Source organism: Heloderma suspectum, chromosome 14, assembly GCF_057233095.1.
Source record: "Heloderma suspectum isolate Gila_16-S chromosome 14, 16-S_ref, whole genome shotgun sequence".
In the NCBI taxonomy this organism is placed as follows: Eukaryota; Metazoa; Chordata; class Lepidosauria; order Squamata; family Helodermatidae; genus Heloderma; species Heloderma suspectum.
In genome coordinates this window covers 7502055-7520320 of record NC_139471.1, presented here as the reverse complement: position 1 = coordinate 7520320, position 18266 = coordinate 7502055, and the positions used below count along the sequence as shown (strand labels likewise).

Below are 18266 nucleotides of genomic sequence, written 5' to 3'. Positions count from 1 at the left end.
TTTTTACAATACTGGTCTGTGTTAGGGTTGTCCCTGCAACTGTGACAAAATAATAAAGAAAATCTAAAGGTCATCCCTCCACCCCACCCCCTTCTCCAGTGCGAATGGTGACAAAATGGAGAATTCAGACGAAGATGAAAAAGTTTGGGTGGCTATGGACTGATATTGTGAAGAGAACCCTCCAGTTCTATGCAGAGAAGAGGTTGCCAGTGAAGTTCAGGGTACAGTAGACTCAAGTTCCATTGAAGCCCCTAATCTCAGGAGGCTGACAAGGTAGGAACTTAGCCCTGGACCAAAAGAGGTCATATGCATTCCTGAGGAAATAAATAAATACAGACCTGAAGCATCGCATCATGCTCAGCACCGTCGTCTTCGAAGTGGACTGTGGCACGTCCATTTCTCTCATTATCCCGGATCCCCTTGGAGATTTCTGTGGCCTTCAGCTTTTCATATCGGTTGGCCCGAGAGCCACACCATCGGTGAATATTCTACAGGACAGGAAGAGAGAGAGAAAGATGAAAATTGTACAAGGAGGGGAGCAGGAGTTGGAGAAGGCATCAATGCCTCAAGAAGGTAACTTCAAGTCAACAGGGCCTAACGATTTGTAATGGGTTGATTTATCGAAAACACTGATATGCCACCTTTCTACACTTAAAGGCAGCTCCCACAAAAACAGCATTATAAAAATAACAAAAGACATTGGGTGTCTCTAAATTAAAGAAAAATCCTGCAGTCCTACCGCTGTGGAGCCTTTCTGTGGTTACCGTGGGCTCCCAGACAGCGACCACGTGATTGCTGAGAAGGGAAGCTTTTCATTTTCAAGGTTCCATAGAACTCAATGAAACATCTCCAACAAGTGGCTGTTTTACTAGCATAACAGCCCGAGTTTTTTGACACCTCATTTATTTTTCCTGGATCTTTTTAACATGGAATAACTGGGAAATACCACTGGATGTGCCCTGGAGGATGACATCATGAAAAGGACCTGCAAAGTTCCATGAGTGACCCACCACGGGTGCACAATAAAAGCCTCGTGTGATGGCGCCCATCAACAAGGACGGAAATATTTTGGCCAGTCTGATCGCATAGACTTTATAAGCCACTGCCTGTCTCAAGTTGGGAAGTCTGGCTGGAACTGGCCGTTTTGTAGGACAAAATGGGCTTGCTTTGCAGGTGGAGCGTGCCTCTAGTATGAACTGGAGAAAATGCCAGATGTGTGCCCCATTCCTAAGAAATGGCTGCTTTTTTAAAATGATGCTATCGGTGTTCATTATGAAGTTGCAGGCAGCCATCTGAAACCGCAGACTGATTTTTTAAAAGCTACTTTTTGTTTGCCCCCGAAGATCCAAAACACAGAATCCGGTTATCCTCATCGTGGTTACGACACCGCAAAAATCTGGCTCTGACACAGCAAGAAACTTACACTGCCCAGGTCCAAGATGAAACAATCATCGGTGTTGAAGCTGTCCCAGCTGACGGGGACCTCTGTTGCTCGTGCTGTTCGCTTGCCTTTGACTTGAAAGAGTCTTTGGACAGTCACTTCATTGGGAACCACATGCCGGAAGCCGGAAGCCACACCACCGGCCTGGAAGAGCAAAGAAGCCATTTGACTGGTCTTCCATTAAACGAAGAGCTGTCTGTTAGCCAATTTGACCTCTCAATGGGAGAGAGGTCTCTGGCAGCTGGGTGAGTGTACCTCTGTCCCTTGTTGCAGTTTCCTTCTAGGATTGCTGCGTCCACACCATGAGAAATGTTCACTGGGATTTTAAAGATTAGGTCCCCGCAGTGCCTCTGTTGCTGTTTTTTTTTTTTTGTTCTTGCTCACAAATTTACACAAAAACTGTACAAACTGTACATTTCATACTTGTGTGATTTGGCCCACTGAATTGCTGGGACAGGTTTGGATATTTTAAAATTAAAACGTCAAACGCGTACCTAGGCAGCTGCGTGCCTTCCATATAATGCTAAATTCACTGGGAAACGTGCATTTAAATTAAGGGGAATGTGTGGAATTTCGCCTCGGTGGAATCGCATTGGCAAGAGTTGCGAATGGTGGGGGAGGCAGAAGGAGTGATGACAAGGTGTCAAACGCAGATTGCTGAATAGGCTGGTGTGTGTGTCTGAACCGCAAGTACAACATAGGTTGATGTGTGCATATTAAGACTAAAATAAACATTCAAAATATCTCATAAAGTGGTGGAGGAAGGCAAGGGAGGGGAATGGCTGAAGCAGGGGAGGCTGGTGGGGCGGAGAATCTGCTCCATGTTTCAGTCAGAACCAATCAGAATTCTAAAGGAGCTCTCCAAGATTGGATAGCTCCTTTAGAGTGCTGACTGGGGGCAGGGAGGGGAGGGGACCACAGAAGCGCCATCACAACGCTTTCTATGTGCCGTCCTGCCTCCCCCCTGCTCCGACACGTGACCGAAATCAGCCATCTGGCCACAAATGCAGGGCGGGTGGAGCGCAGAAGAGAAGATCCCCTCCTCGCCCCGCCCACCTTGCATTGGATAGTCAGCCGCCTCCGAGTTTGGAGGTGGCTGACTATCCCCGTAGGATTGTGCCCTCTAGCTGAAATAGGCTGGGAATTTTTTGTATTTCCACCCAGCCCACCACCGGAATGTGGCCCCGAGAGCTTCTCTTGGGCTGAAACAGGTTCAACAGCCTGCATTACTTGTTCCCCCTGGATCTGACAGACAATCCAGGAAGTCTTTGCTAATGAGACACAGACTGCTATGAAGCAAGGCATGGGGCTGGCACGTACTTTGTACTTGATTCCAGATTTGAAGTACCCCAGGAAAGTGGACGACTCGTGTCCTTGCACCTCCCGGTGCTGAATGGCCTTCCCACCGAGGTAATCATCCAGCTGTACCGTGAAAATGGCAGCAGATCCACTCTCATCCTGGCTGCACTGGTCCCCTAGGAATCAGAAAAGAAAGGAGATGCAAGAGTTAGTGGACTCTCGGGTCACTGCCAACTAGGGATGTACAGATTTTGGAAAATCCGTTCCGTTCGCATTTCGCAGATTGTCAGGTGCCTTTCGGTCCATTGTCCGCTCATTGACAGAATCGGATTTTCCACAATTTCCCGAATTTGCGCCAATTCGCACTTGCAAAAATGCACAAATCCTCCTCAAATCTGCAAATCCCCCCCAAATGCACATTTTCATGCTTTAGCTTATGGGGGAAATGTACACTTTAGGCCAGGTTTTTTTTCATTTTACATATTTTTCCAAGACTAAATTTGTGTAAAATTCCAGAAATGAAAAAAACCCGTTTACAAGTCTGAAGAATCTGTGTGACTCTGGAAAAGCCGGTATGCTGTGGAATCTGCAGGTCACATTCACAGAAATCCGAATTCATTTAATTCTGTTGCGGATTTCTTCTAGGGCCAATTCTATTGCCAGTTGCTGACTCTGGCTGCTTGCACTGGTTGCCTGTATGTTTCCGAGCCCAATTCAAGGTGCTGGTTTTAACCTATAAAGCCTTGCACAGTTTGGGACCACAATACCTGACAGAGCGCCTCTCCCAACACGAAACTACCCGTATACTACCATCAACATCTAAGGCCCTCCTCCAGCTGCCTACACCAAGGGAAGCTCGGAAGATGGCGACAAGGGAGAGGACCTTTTCGGTGGTGGCCCCCAAATTATGGAGTGATCTCCCCAATGAGGCCCGCCTGGCGCCAACATTGTTCTCTTTTCGGCGCCAGGTTAAGACCTTTCTCTTCTTGCAGGCATTTGGCAGCGTATGATAAGTTTTAATCGATCCTGGAATGTCTTATGGTTATGGTTGTTTGCTTTTGAGACTGTTTGTTTGAAGTTGTTTTAGATATATGTTTTTCTTGTGTATATTGTCTGTTTATGTGTTTTTTATGTAAATGGTTTTTAATCTCTGTATATTGTATTTTTAATGTTTTTAATCTTTGTAAACCGCCCAGAGAGCTCCGGCTATTGGGCAGTATAGAAATGTAATACATGATGATGATGACGATGACGATGATGACGATGACGACGATGACGATGATGACGATGATAATACATCAAGGGAGGGAACTTACTCTTGAGAAGGGAGGGGGTAGAAAATGTTGGATCCACAGTATGCCCCAGACCTTTATAAACATTTATTATATTTTTTCAAGCATATTTTTGCTTCCATAAAGGCTAGAGAGTTGGTTGTTATTTTTTAATGTGAAAGCAGAGGTGCCCAAGAAATTGAATCTTGTACTTCTAAACAAGTTTCCTAGGGGTCTCCCATCTGCTTTACTTGTCTATTTAAATTATTTGTACCCCATCTTTCAAAACAACACCACCACTAAGGATATTCCCAGGACACTCATGGCATCCTTGCTCACGATCTTTTAACCATAGTTAAGAGAGTGCACAGGCCTGCGCGAAGCCTCCCTCACCTAGCCAGAAATGAAGATCGTACTGCAGATTCCTGCTGCGCTGCTGGATGGTGTTGAGGATAACGTACGCATCCCCGGTGAAGAAATCGCCGTACACATTTCTCGGCACTGGCACCAGGTCAAAGTTCTCGATCCTCCAGATCTGGAGGCCCGGCTGCTTCCCGGCCTTGAGGAATTCGGCGTGCTCCACCATGCTAACGGGCTGAGAGAGAAGGGGAGAATTGAAACTGAAAAATGACTCCGTTCAGCGTGGGCAGTACAAAGGTAGCCTTTGTTCCTCTCTGTCTCTTTCTTACGCTGCCTCCGGAGCAAGTTCAGCTAGATTTTACCAGAGACCCGATCCCCATCCCGCAAGAGCTGATTGTCAGGGAGGAGCTTTGCCCAGAAATTCTGGACACCAATGTAGAGGACAGGAGCCATATAAATGACCACGTAATAAAAATAAAACCAACAACAGCATTACAGAATTCCAACGTCTGCCCAAACGGCTGAGAGCCAAGGTGTTCTTACTTTTTAGGGGTTAAAACACAAAGCACAATTTGCTACTATGACACACACAGAAAGCTCACTTTTAGACTGTGTAAAAACAAAACAAAACCATACCCTGCTCTTGGAGGAACCCTCGTCATGTTTCTGCATGAGTCACTGATCTGGGCAGCCTCCTGATAGCAAAGAACCACACCACGAGCAGTGATTCGCACAGAGACACAACAGGCAGCCTCCTTAGAGGGCAGTTTGCGCTGCGGCTTTATATTGGAAGGGACTCAAGGACCCAAGCATACTTGTTGCAGGCATGGGGACAGAAGATAGTATCCAATGGTAGTCCTATGTAGACCAGGCCCATTCTCTTCAATGGGTCTACTCTGTGTAGGAGTACCATTGGATACTACCCAGAATTAGCAGCAGCACCACCCTGCCCAGCAGAGGCTGATGGCTGGGCCCACAGAAGCCTTGATTGCTTCTGCTGGCAGCAGCTCTCCAGGGTTTCAGGCAGGGGTCTCTCCCAGCCCTTCCGGGATATGCCGGGATTGAACCCGGAAGCTTCTGCATGCCAGGCATGTGCTCTCCCACCGAGCTCTGGCCCTTACCCAGTTTTAGCTTGTAAAAGCGGGCGCAACCCTCTCGGTACATTCCAAGAAGCCTTTGGAGAAGGAGCAGCCTAACTTCTATCAGCGTCCAACACCAACGAGCAAGCCAGTCACACTGCTCCTAGGTGGGGCCACTTCGCAGAACACAGCAGCATGAGTCACACCATGACTCAGAGCCGTGTTTTTGTTACGCTCCTTGGGTTACTTTAGAAGTAACAACAACAGCCCTCACGCAGCCCAGCTATATCCATAGAAAGAGCCGACAGGGCCTCTGCAAGACACGGGGCTGGTTCATATGATCAAGCGGCCCACCGTGGCTGAGGCGGCGGTGCGTGTGGGCGGCCATTTTGAGCAGCCAAGCCGCAACCACGGCTTGTCGTGCTGTCTGAACCCAGCGAAGGTGGGTTGCTGGCATGGCGTACAAACCAGCCACAACCCTAAAACAGCTTTTGGGTTCTGGGCGGTTCATTCACCACACCAAGAATCCACCATCGCCAGGTTCGGACGGCACGAACATTCAGCGGCTTGAATATTCAAAAGCTGTCCCCCGCATGGGGGTCTGCGGTGATCATGTGACGTCACTGCCAACCGCAACTTACGTTTGCAGAGAGATGGAGGGGTTCCCAAGCAGGCCTGGCTACCATCTGACTATTGAAATGCCCTAATTAATTCCACTTGTTTCACCAGCTTCTCTCACTTGCCCTGCTGGGCATATTCAGCGTTGCCCAGCTCCTGCTGACTTCTTGCAACCCCTCCCTGAATCCCACTTGCTAGCAACCTCTTCTGCAATTGGCAGGCAAATCATTACCAAATCCTTGTGGTGATGATGGTGGTGGTGGTGGTGGTGGTTTTGTTTTTAAATTCTACCCCATTAGTTGGGTCATTTTTTATTTGATCAAAGGGCTTTCAAATGAACTACTCTAAGCTTGGAGTGGGGAAATCTTTCCCTCCGACAGTCCGCATTACCTTGGTCGAAACCTGTTGGGGTCCACATTCCAGCAGTGGGAGTGGGCAGAGTTACCGATGTGGCTTTTATGTTTGTTCTGTACGCAATAGGGGTGGGTGGGGGAGACATCTGCATCCAGGCATTCTCCTTTCCCACCTGGTGAAGCATTCCCTCCCTCAGCTTTGTAGCTGGGGATGAAGCAGGATGGAGAAAATGATATCAATAACCCGGAGCGGGGCCAGTGAGAGCCGTGGCTTTAGGAAAGGCAGCATGTCCCGGGGAGAGTGGGTATAGCTTTCGGGACAGTCCGGAGGTCCAGATTGAGAGGGCTGAAGGTCCATATTTGGCTCACGGACTGGAAGTTCCCCACCCCTAATCTAAATGATTGGAAGCAGAGCCCTAACTGGACAGGCAAAAACGCCTGTCTAGCCAAAACGCAGGGCAGCGGACGCACGGAGGCAAAGAGTGCCTCTGCGCGCCTCCTGCTCTGCACAGGATGCCTGTCAGCCTCTGGGCTGCGCCCTTAACGCGACTTAACTGTGATTTAATTCTGCAGACATTTTTATTGGAACACTTGTAAAAAGGGGGGGGGGAAAAGACAATAGCCTGTACTTCCCTTACACTGTTTGAATTTAGGAAAAACCGCTACTGAAAACTGGTGACAGATGAATAAATCGTAGCAACCCAAAGAACTGGGCGTGATATGCTGGCAACCACGCTGATATGCTGACAAAAGGTAGAGGGGGAGGATCGTGTAAGCCACCTTGGGTTCCTTGCAAGAGGGAAAAAGGCAGGATAAGAATGTAATAATAGAACATTAAAAAATAAATAAAACCTCTCATCTGTTTCAACAGAGTTCAACTCTCTTCCACTGAGGCTGTTGGGGTCGCTGTCATTACCTATCAGTTCCATTTCACACTGAAACATACATGTATTTCAGTGACGTACATATACATTCTCCCACATATCTGCTATGGATAATTACCCCAAAAATATTAATTCTAACTTGGAAACAACCACGCTTGCCTAACTTTGTATTTGTCATTGGCATCCATTAATTTTTACTAACGAAATGGATAATTTAAATACTGGACAATAATTCCAGAAAAGTAGTGCCCAGCACCACTACTTTTAACTGGAGACACTAGGGACTGAAACAGGGGCCTTCTGTGATCCAGAACCCAGCACTGTCTTACTCTGACAAGCAGTCGCTCTCCAAGATCGTATGCAAATGGTCTTTCCCATTACATGACAGCAAACGTGAGAAAACACGCTTTGTTTTGGTCGTTCTAACCTTACAACCTTGTGGTTTTCCCCCTTCCCCAAAAGAAAGACTGTCAGATCTACTCCAGAGGTGAAAAAACAACCTTTGCAATGGTTCTGGTAGTAGCAGGAAACAAGTCTTAGCACTTTTTGAGTATGCAAAGCACTTCATGTGCATTATTTATTTATTTATTTCTATACCGCCCAATAGCTGAAGCTCTCTGGCGGTTCACCAAAATTGAAACCAAAAAGCACAGGATAAAACAATATAAATTATAAAAGCATTAAAACCACAATATAACAATAACCTAGAATAAAACCTAGCAGAAATGCAGATTTAAAATACAGATTTAAAACACCAAAATCAAAAGACTGAGCTAAATTTCCACACGGACCCATGGCCCAATGGGAGTCCACCCAGAGAAGAGCCTTCAGTGTGGTGGCCCCCTTCCTATGGAACTCCCTGACTCTGGAGGCCAGGCAGGCACCAACACTGGGTTGTTTTTGGTGCCTCCTGAAAACAGCTCTTTTCCAGGATGCCTTCCTTGGTTAACTAGCCTCGGTTTTTCTGGTACTCTATTTTTTAAAGAATAATCTTAATGTAATGTTTCTTCTTTTTATCTTTTGTTCATTTGATCTCTCGTTGTTCACCGCTCTGGAATCTGTTTAGATGGGGTGGTATACAAATTTGTAAATAAATAAATAAACAGCACAGTGCTCCTTACAACATCCCTGTGAGGCAGGCCAGTGTTCTACACATACTACAGAAGAGCCTGAGAGAGCACAGCCACCTAGGGAGCTCGTGGCTGAGGAAAGATTCAAACTAGGAATGCGGCTCACAACTCAGCTTAGCCATTCCACCATAGCAGCTGTCAAAAAATGACTCTGAAAGTTTTTTGTTTTTAGGAGAGCTTAGTGGCAACTTATAAACCAGCCTTCCCGAACCGAGTGCCCTCTTGATGTTTCGGACTACAACTCCCATCATCATTGACCATGTTGGGAGGGGTGATGGGTGTTGTAGTCCAAAAACTTCTGAAGGGCACCAGATTTGGGACGGGTGTTACAGACTAGCAGTCCTATGCGGGTTTAGACAGAAAAAAGTCCTACAACTCCCAGCATGGCTAGGTGGGGAATGCTGGGGGTTGTAGGACTTCTCCCCCCATGTCTGAACAGGCACAGAATTGCGCCCTTATTGCGGCACAAGTTTTCACGGTCCAGAGCTCACTGTGTTAGGGACAAGTCCACCGTTGCCTCTGCCACAATAAATCTGCCTGTCTTTCAGGTACCTCAAAGCTCTTCCGTCGCTTTTGCTGCAACAGGCTAACCCAGCCACCCCTCTGAAATTTGGTTCTGAAGATTATCGTCGCTTACCATAGCCAAGAGCACAGCAATCGCCACCATGAGAGAAGCAAATCCCCGAAGAGTTGTCATGTTTGGACAACTTAATCTGACAACCATTCGTTTAAGCAAACATACAAACGCAGAGGTTTCCCCCGCTTCCTACGAAAACCTGAACCAGCCTGCTCTTCTCCTCGGTCTGCCTCCAGAGAGAGGGAGAGAGAGAGAGAGAGACACAGGAGTCCCAGGGCTTCCCTTTTATCTGCCATCAATGTGCAGTGGCTGGCAGTGATCCCGTCCTAGCCACGCCCAGCCCCAGCTGAAAGGCAATAGCTGGACACGCCTGTTCTTGGCCAAGGGCTTTGCGTGGAGCATAGGCCATGTCTCAGAGGGCCATCAGCGCATGAGGTATCTATTACACCCAGGCTGCAGGCTGAAATCCATGGGAAACGGTCCACCATCACCGACGGCACAGCCAATACATTATATAAGAGCAGGATGATGTGTTTGGGGACAAATCTGGGTTCGGAAGCCTGGGCGGGAGGCAGTGGAAACTAGTGGCTCTGACGCTGAGCAGGGGGTTGGACTCGATGGCCTTGTAGGCCCCTTCCAACCCTACTATTCTACGATTCTACATCAGTGGGGCGATGAATCCGCCTCCAGGTTTCAGTCAGAACCAGTGAGAACTCTAAAGGAGCTCTCCAGGGTGCTGACTGGTTCTGCACTGAAACCTGGCATGGATTCACTGCCCCACAGACATCGGCGCCATCAGCCTACACCAGAAAGCAAAGTAGGCTTTAGGAGAATTGTGTATACAAAAAAATCTTCCACATATATGACAAATTTTATTATAATATCTTATACAAAGTTTGAAACAATAGATTAGTCGTCCTATAATTTATCAGACATGCATAGTTTCATAACTGGTTTCCACAGAAGGCTGAATAAATATATAATGCCATCGGGTCTCCTAAAACCTATTTTGCTTTGGGGTTTATGAGTGGTTTAGGACAGCACCATTCTACTGGGGGGGGGAAGGTCTACACCAAACAGCTGGGGGGCAAGGGGATACTGTACAGAGCAGTGGCAAGGCAAGCTCCTGACTCCATAAAACCTTGTGATGCACAAGTAACTGCCTTCTGGCAAGCCCATCTGCCTGAACAGAGCACGAGTTTGTGGCCCAAATGGAGAGGCGGCAAGAGCCAGAAGAGGAGTGGGCAATAACATTCGGGGGGGGGGCAGATAAGCCTTCACCCAGTCTTCTGTGGGGTGAATGATTCCAGGAGGGCACAGACAAGCCCCCAACATCAGGGGCCTGGCCATGTCCCTCTGATGTCACTTGGTCCCCAGGAGACATGATTCACCTGGCATGATGGTTCTCTGATAACAATTGAATCTGTTTACTTACAAATGCAGATCAAATGGAATTCCCCACCATTCCTACCCTTGAGTAATGCTGAAGATAGCACGTTCTCTGGGTAAGGAATCTATACCTGGTGCCTTTTCCACTTTAACTGAAGGGTAAGATTATTAACCAGAGTTACTGATACTGGATGCTATCCATGCAAATTTCCTGGAAGACCTACTGTTTGAGCTTCACACCAAATAAAATTGATAGTGCTGTATCCATTCATCTGGGCCAAAAGCAGCCTGGAGCCCCGCAAGCATTGCCCTATCAATCAGTTATTGTGTGCCAAAAAGAAAGCAGGTATCTCTATCCAAGGAGGCCTTTATTAACACTTGCCAGGTATCTTTTTTCAGCCTGCTGTTTTTTGTTTGTTTTTTACCTTAATCGTTTTTTTACATTCACTTAGGAGCAACATACTCATTTAGCAAGGTGCCTGAATTAATATTTCTACATTTATGATAAATGCTCCTCAATTGACTCAACTTGGTTACACTCTCTGCAAACCACCCATTTGTTACTGAAGTCCGCCTCAAACCGGTATTCTTTCCTTTTGTTCTGAAATAATTTTCATTGTAACCTATCAATGAAAAATTTGAAAAAATATTTATGGCCTCCGTAACCAATTTAGCTGAGAGAATAGCAATGTGAACAGATGTAAAATCTCCAGTTTGTAAATGAGGAGTCAAAGCTGAGTTAACTACCGATTAATACTGCTTAATTCTCTTACTAGTGGTCACACCTAAGTTTTATTAAGATAGAATTGGGATTCTAAGCGGAAGCTGCTATATACCAGGCACGCCAGTGTCAACAATTAATGGTAGATGATCATTTCTATACTAGAACCCACCTCAAAAACAAACATACCTATATGCAAATCATGAAATTTCTATATAGTCAATTACACCGCCACCAAATTTTGCAAATTGCTTGTACTCCCTCTGCTGATTTCCATCAACAATACCCTTCAGTATTAACAGATCCCTCTGCCTTATAAACTGAGCTAGACAGAGCCATGCATAACTGCATTTAGTTTCTTTAGAAGAGGGGTCACCATCCTTTTTGGGCCCGTGGGCACGTTTGGCTACCGTGGGAGGCAAGGCTCGTCACAAAGAACAAACAAACTGCCCAAAAGACTGAGTGCAAGGCAGAGGTGGAGTCTGAGGCCAACACACCAAACTCCCCAGAAACGTATTTCACAGAAAGCAAACTTTTCCTCTTTCTCTCTCAGCCCAATCACCATCCATTCTCTCTCTCTCTCTCTCTCTCTCTCTCTCACACACACACACACACACACACAAGCAAGCCCCCCATGTACCTGTCATGCATGCATACATGCAGATGCACACGTGTTACTCCTTTCTCCTCCGCCTCACTGCAAGCATACCAAAACCCACACTCACTCTCTTGCAGAATCCCTCCAGAATCCCTCCACCTCTGGATCCCTTCTAAACCCTTTCTTGCTCACACACACACACATGCATCCCCCATCTGTTCAGACGTGCAAGCATACAACCTTCTCTAATTCATGCCCCCAGGTTGTTCCCAACTGGTTTCCCCAACCCCCAACTCTTCCTTATCCCTCCCTTTGCTGGCCAACTGCTGCCCTTCCTACACCCCCCACTGCTCTCCCTAACCCCCTGCTGCTGTCTTTAGTCCCCCCACCGCTGCTGCCCGTTTATCAAACAGCAGCAACTGTTTGATATCTTTTCCCCCTTCTTTTTCTCAATGGCTGAGCACACTTCAGAGGCAACAGTTTGCCTGCAGCTGCCCATCTGAATTTCCTAAGAATGACTTGGTTCTGACAACATGACAACCCACTGTGGGTTAATTAACCCCCAGGGTGCCATGGTGTGTCCCTTCTGCCATTTTGAATATGCAAACCCCAGCTAGGGGGTTGCCATGGCATGGTATGTTGTGTGAACCTGCGCGGCGTGGGTTATGTGAGGGTTAAAACAACCTTCACATTGCCCATGGTCTGTTCTAGGATTATGCAAGGGTTGTTGTACCCTCAGATAACCCCTGCTACCTGGGTTCACACGACACCACAAGCCAAACACAGCTTGCATATTCAAAATGGTGGCCGACACACACTGCAACGTCCTCGCAGGTTAATTAACCCATGATGGTCTGCCACGTTGTGTAAACTGGCACAATGTCTCTGAGCCCCACATGCAGCCTGCATCATTCATGGGAATTGAAGATGGCGGCTGGAGGTCCTCATTTTGCTTCAAAGTGATCCCAGTTGCTGCTAAGAATATTTGTAAGTTAAAAACAAAAAACAAAAATTGTGAGGGGTGGGACACCTTGAAGGGCACCAAGGACGGTGTTGGGGGCACATTGGGGCACCATGTTGCCTGCCCCTGAGATAGCAAACTACCCCCCATCACCATAAATATCTGAATCAACTTTCCGATGATAGTGGGTGTATAATCTTAGATCAACTCCCATATGAGTCTTAAAATCTCCTGCACTTGGATGTAAAGATTCCAGAAATTCTATAGAGCTCTTTGCTTTTACCCATATATTATCCAGAGTTGCTTTTTTAGAACCAGCTGCATGTAAACACTGACTACGAACAAACAGATTTCCAGAAACATAGTAAGAACAGCCACCAGCAAAGCATTATAAGGAATCACAGCCATTAGCGTTCCTCTAATATTAGCTGAGGTAAAACACGCTAAGCCTCCGCCGGCCCTTCGACCCCTCACTGAGAGCGATGCGGCCACGCAGTGGCAACTAAATCCATTAAAGGCTGTGGCAGGAGTAGGACCACCTGATGTTTTGTACTACAGCTCTCAATATCTTTGACTATTGGCCATGCTGGCTGGGGCTGATGGGAGCTACAGTCTAAAGCATCTGGAGGGTGCCAGGTGGCCCTACCGTGGCACTTGCCAATTTTCTGGTAAGAGGGCTATTTCAAAGCAACTTTTAAAAATCCAGTAATTGTTTACCATACTGTTTAGAAGACCAACCTGCTGTATTCCAAGACAGCCACTTTTAACCCAGTGTCAATTTGGGCCTTACATTCATTAGTTCCAGGAGCCCAACTTGTCTTCAAAAACATTATTTTTGTCAAGGAAAGCCCTTCATTTGGATGGGAGTTCTTACTGCGTTCATATCAGTTAAATCACCAAAGGGTACACTGGCTTACTCCTTCCCTGTGCTTGGCATAATTGGGTGTTGCAAAGGACATGGCTAAACTTTAGCCTCTCAGCCAAACAGTCCAGCTTCCTAACAATACAATTAAATTGTCTGTAAATCATTCGGACTGTCTGGCTCATCAGCAGACATGGTTTCTCAAACCCTTCCGCTTTTCCACCTCAAGTCCTCTCTTTATCATTTGGAGGCGAGGTTGTACTGCTTTGCCTGTCTCTCATCCGCAAAACCAGGAGATATCTGCCCATCCAGTTCTGAATATAAAGGATCAAAGCGGTTCCTAGCTCAGATAGCAGATGCCCCAGAACCAAGCTTATCTTCTAGTGTCACAAAATATCGATCCATTCTACCCTAATGTAAGACCACATTAACATCTTTATCTACACTCCTGGGTCTCTTAAGTTCCCTTATCTTGCTAGTCTCCCAAGGATTGTCAGGAGCCATCCATTCATAAGAGGAGTAGCAAACTGAAAAGCATCCTGGCATCTCTTCTGTTTGGCACATCCTGTTTGGCACCTTTTTGCCCACGGCCAAAATGACTGATGTGGAAAACAAAACAAAAACCTACGAGCCATTCTCCTTTTTGCATTTTTCACACCACTGCAAATTATTTATAATTGAAGATGAATGACTGTTTGGGATAATCTGTGCGTGTGTGTATGTGTGTGCATGCAAATTGACTGATTTTATTTGAGGTGGCTTGATTGAGAAATTAATTGGCTGGCCTAAGCATCTATGCAATGTAAATGAACCTGTAATTATTTCTAAATGCGCATATAGAGATATAAATTAGCATATACATTTTTAATGCAGATTTGTGTCTTACGGGGCTGCAACCCAAATCTTTTAAGTGCCTGGCAACTTCGCTGTTAAGATCCATCAAGTCCATCACTCCCACTCAAACAGTGATCAGCTAGTTGACCCTGCCCCAAGAAGCCCACAACTGGCAAATGATAGCTTTTTCCTGTTTTTCTTCTCCAGCATTTGGAGGTACAGTGCCTTTGTACATGGAGCCTCTATGTTTAATTAAGTTGGGCTAACTTGATGACCTGTCCAACACTTCAGGCAGTACAGGTGACAGAGTTCAAAAGGTGCTGTGCCAATGTTGGGGGGGGGGATACAAAACCCTAGAGGAAGGGTTGAATTTTTTTTCCCCCCTCGGCCCACTTCCTGGGATCACAGACTTGATGGGGAAGGAAAAGTGTATCCCATCCTCCTATGATTTTCCCACAGTCAACCCCCATCCCTTTGGGAGTAGGGGAAAGGAACTGCAAACAGGAAAAAGGGAACAGTGCTATTGCCAACCCCCAGCCATGCACGCAAGAAGACTTGGTGGTGATGGGATGCAGAGTTCATTTTCCCTGGACTAACTTAGCATTGCATAATGCTCTCTGGATGATCCAGGAACACCCCAAACAGCCACAACTGTAAGTAAATAGGGATGACCTGGTGAGTATCACAGTGTCTGTACATGTAGAGCTGTATGGTGCTGGGACCAGGTTGGGCTGGGCTTGGGGCAAGAGGGATGGCCCGTAGGGAGGAGAATTGGGTCCAAGCATCTTCAGCCTCTCTCTTCCCCTCCTCCCATGGGGATACAAGTAGAACACCGTGTTTATCTTGCTCCATCTCTCCCTTCCGAGCTGACGAATGTGCTAGAAATATGTTTTCTTACATTGCTCTCCTTTTGGCAGAGAGGCGGCCAGCAGCAACTCCGTCGGGACTTCATAAGAACTACTCAAAACAAAACAAAAAGCTTCCTTGGATGTCCTCAAATTTTTATGCCTTGATCTTGCTGGTATTCCTCTCCACCCCATTCCCATCTCCCCTGAGGGCGGAAGGCTGCACAGAAGGGTCACTGTTTGCAAGCCAGGAGGGGCATCTTCCCACAATAACACCCTCTCCAGGAACAAGATGGTAGCCCAATAACCATGATGGGGCAGTGAATACAGAAAGAACGTTTCCCATGCTCAGCGGGAAATTCTTTTGTCTGCATGATTCCATCTCTCCTACCATTCCAGTAAACCTGACTGGGGGGGGGGGGCTATTATTTTACATGCATATGAATGAAGGTCTAAGCCTCTGCAGAAAATGGGTGGGGGGAGTCTGGTTGACACGAGCATGGCTGCAAAGGGAGCACTATTTGGCAAATGTTCTTTGCGCACGCAGTGTGGCAAAGAGCCTTCGTCAGCAGGCATGGGTTTGCCTGGGGATGAACATCCGCTGATGTGATGAGACACATATATATGTATACGTATCTGTCTGTCTGCCTGCCTGTCTATCTGTCTATCAGTGCTGTGCTGAAAATTTCTCCCCCATTTTTTCAACCCTTCTAATTCAATTTGATAGAACAGAAATGGCTTTCGAAAAGAAATTCAATACTGAAGAAATTTCAGAGAAATTCTCACAGGTTGGGCTTGGGTTTCTTGGGCTGACCTTACTTAGCGGGTGACTGAGGAGTGAGCGCAAGCGTCCTATGTTTCATTGTACAATCATCTCTCTGGCTGCCTGTAGCCTCCTCAGCTCCCCACACTTCCACTGAAGCCCAGTTTAAGGCCCCATGAGGTAATTCCGCCCATGGGGCTTTTTCAGATCAGGAAGTGGAGGCAGCCTGGGGGGCTGGCTGTGATTATGTAAGCTCCAAAGCACTACCAAAAGAAATTCAACATAAATTATAGGCTGTCCTGAGAATGAGGAAGTAATGAAAGCCCCTTTCATGGGGGAAGAAAACTTTCTGGAAACTGGAGGACAGATTTTGGCAAAGCACTAACTCTCCCTCATCCCTGGAGCTGGACACAACAGTGCCCCCCCACACACCTGCTTTGCAGTGGATGCAAAGTGGGGGCCACCTGCCAACACAGCTGATGCTGTTGCAGCCCAGAAAACCCCCCAAACCCTTACTCCCAAACCAAAGAAGCTGTGCTACAAGCCCTGCCAGTGGGGAGTCCTACCTGGAAGGAAACTGTTGAGCATTTCTCCTTCCCCTGGAGAAATCTGGTGAAATTGTCTCCCAAATTTCTCTGCCCACAAATAAGGTGGAGAATTTTGAGGGGCCATCTGCACACAGCTCTAACGTAAACTTAACTGCTGATGACGCTACCAGAGGCCCCTGGACATAAGCATGCAGATAGGGTCTGAAGAACAGATTCCATCAGGGAGTAGGACAGAAGTGGCATAAAGTTGCGTATGATCGAAATATACACATCTGCACAGGACTGGCCCTCCCATGGAACAGGGTGAATCCCCTGCTCAGGCAGAGAATAGGGAGGAGCGGTGGATCATGTGTCCACGATGCTGGGAAGGCTCCTGCAGGTACTGCCATGGACGCCACACCAGCCCCCTCGCCTCCTGTGGCAAATCCCAAGGCAGGAGAGCTGCCAGCTGGGCTTTTGGGAACAGCTGCCCCCTGCCTCGATCTCTCGCTCTAAGACTCTCCCAAAGCAAGAGATCAGGCGGGTGGGTTCTCCAGAGAGTCCATCTGCCCTATCCCTTATTTCGGGAGAGTCCTCAGAGTAAGAGATCAGGCGGGCGGGCTCTCTGGAGAGCTGCCCAGGGCCGAATGCGAGGGGTCCTTCCTCGAAGTGAGGCACTGTGGGTGTGGTGGCCCCTGAAGACTGCTTCAAAGTGCAGCATTTGGGCCTGCGCAGCTCTCTGGAGAGGCCTACCTGATCTCTCGTTCTGGGGGAGTGGGGGGGATGTGTCCTGCTGCCTCAGGTGGCAGGACGCCTTGCACCGCCACTGCACGCACAGGACGTGTTGCTGAATGTTTGTCAGTTCAATCAGCTTTCATGTAGATCAAGGTTCGTAGAGAGTTCTACTGAACATACTATAGTTGGTTCGCTGACACCACGGGTAAACCCTTATGCTGAATAGTGTCAGTGCTTACGCAAATATATATCGGCTTAAAATTGGCTTTTGCCTCTAAGCCAGCCCCCCAATTACCCATTGGATGACTTGCCTCGCTGGAATGGAATGCAAATGAACACGCCTTCTGCTCACTGAGGGAGAAAGGCAAGTCAGGTAACATTGACCAATGTGCAGATGAATGTGAGTGAGCCTGGAATGAACCTCCTCCTCCAGCGGCACGTTCCGCTTAGTTGCTTCTTGTTTTGTGTGGCGAATGATGGTTTGTGTGCTCCCTCCTCCTCCAGCGGCACGTTCCGCTTAGTTGCTTCTTGTTTTGTGTGGCGAATGATGGTTTGTGTGCTCCCTCCTCCTCCAGCGACACATTCTGCTTAGTGGCTTCTTGTTTTGTGTGGCGAATGATGGTTTGTGTGCTCCCTCCTCCTCCAGCGGCACGTTCCGCTTAGTTGCTTCTTGTTTTGTGTGGCGAATGATGGTTTGTGTGCTCCCTCCTCCTCCAGCGACACATTCCGCTTAGTTGCTTCTTGTTTTGTGTGGCGAATGATGGTTTGTGTGCTCCCTCCTCCTCCAGCGGCACATTCCGCTTAGTTGCTTCTTGTTTTGTGTGGCGAATGATGGTTTGTGTGCTCCCTCCTCCTCCAGCGGCACATTCCGCTTAGTTGCTTCATGTTTTGTGTGGCGAATGATGGTTTGTGTGCTCCCTCCTCCTCCAGCGGCACATTCCGCTTAGTTGCTTCTTGTTTTGTGTGGCGAATGATGGTTTGTGTGCTCCCTCCTCCTCCAGCGGCACATTCCGCTTAGT

General features: G+C 47.4%; 1 protein-coding gene across 3 annotated transcripts in view; it reads right to left on the bottom strand.

Moving 5' to 3' along the window:
- The window catches only part of GSN (gelsolin), a 65969-nt gene that overhangs the window by 15328 nt on the left and 32375 nt on the right, over positions 1–18266 (bottom strand). The window contains exons 1-5 of one of the 3 annotated variants that reach the window (XM_084820880.1): positions 9073–9132; positions 4405–4606; positions 2762–2916; positions 1424–1585; positions 339–488 (exon numbers count right to left, since the gene is read on the bottom strand). In XM_084820880.1, coding sequence (XP_084677006.1) covers positions 339–488; positions 1424–1585; positions 2762–2916; positions 4405–4606; positions 9073–9132 — 729 coding nt within the window. Of the gene's footprint in view, positions 1–338; positions 489–1423; positions 1586–2761; positions 2917–4404; positions 4607–5492; positions 5610–9072; positions 9133–18266 lie in introns of those variants that run through there. The other 2 variants (XM_084820879.1, XM_084820878.1) reach the window with 2 other exon arrangements.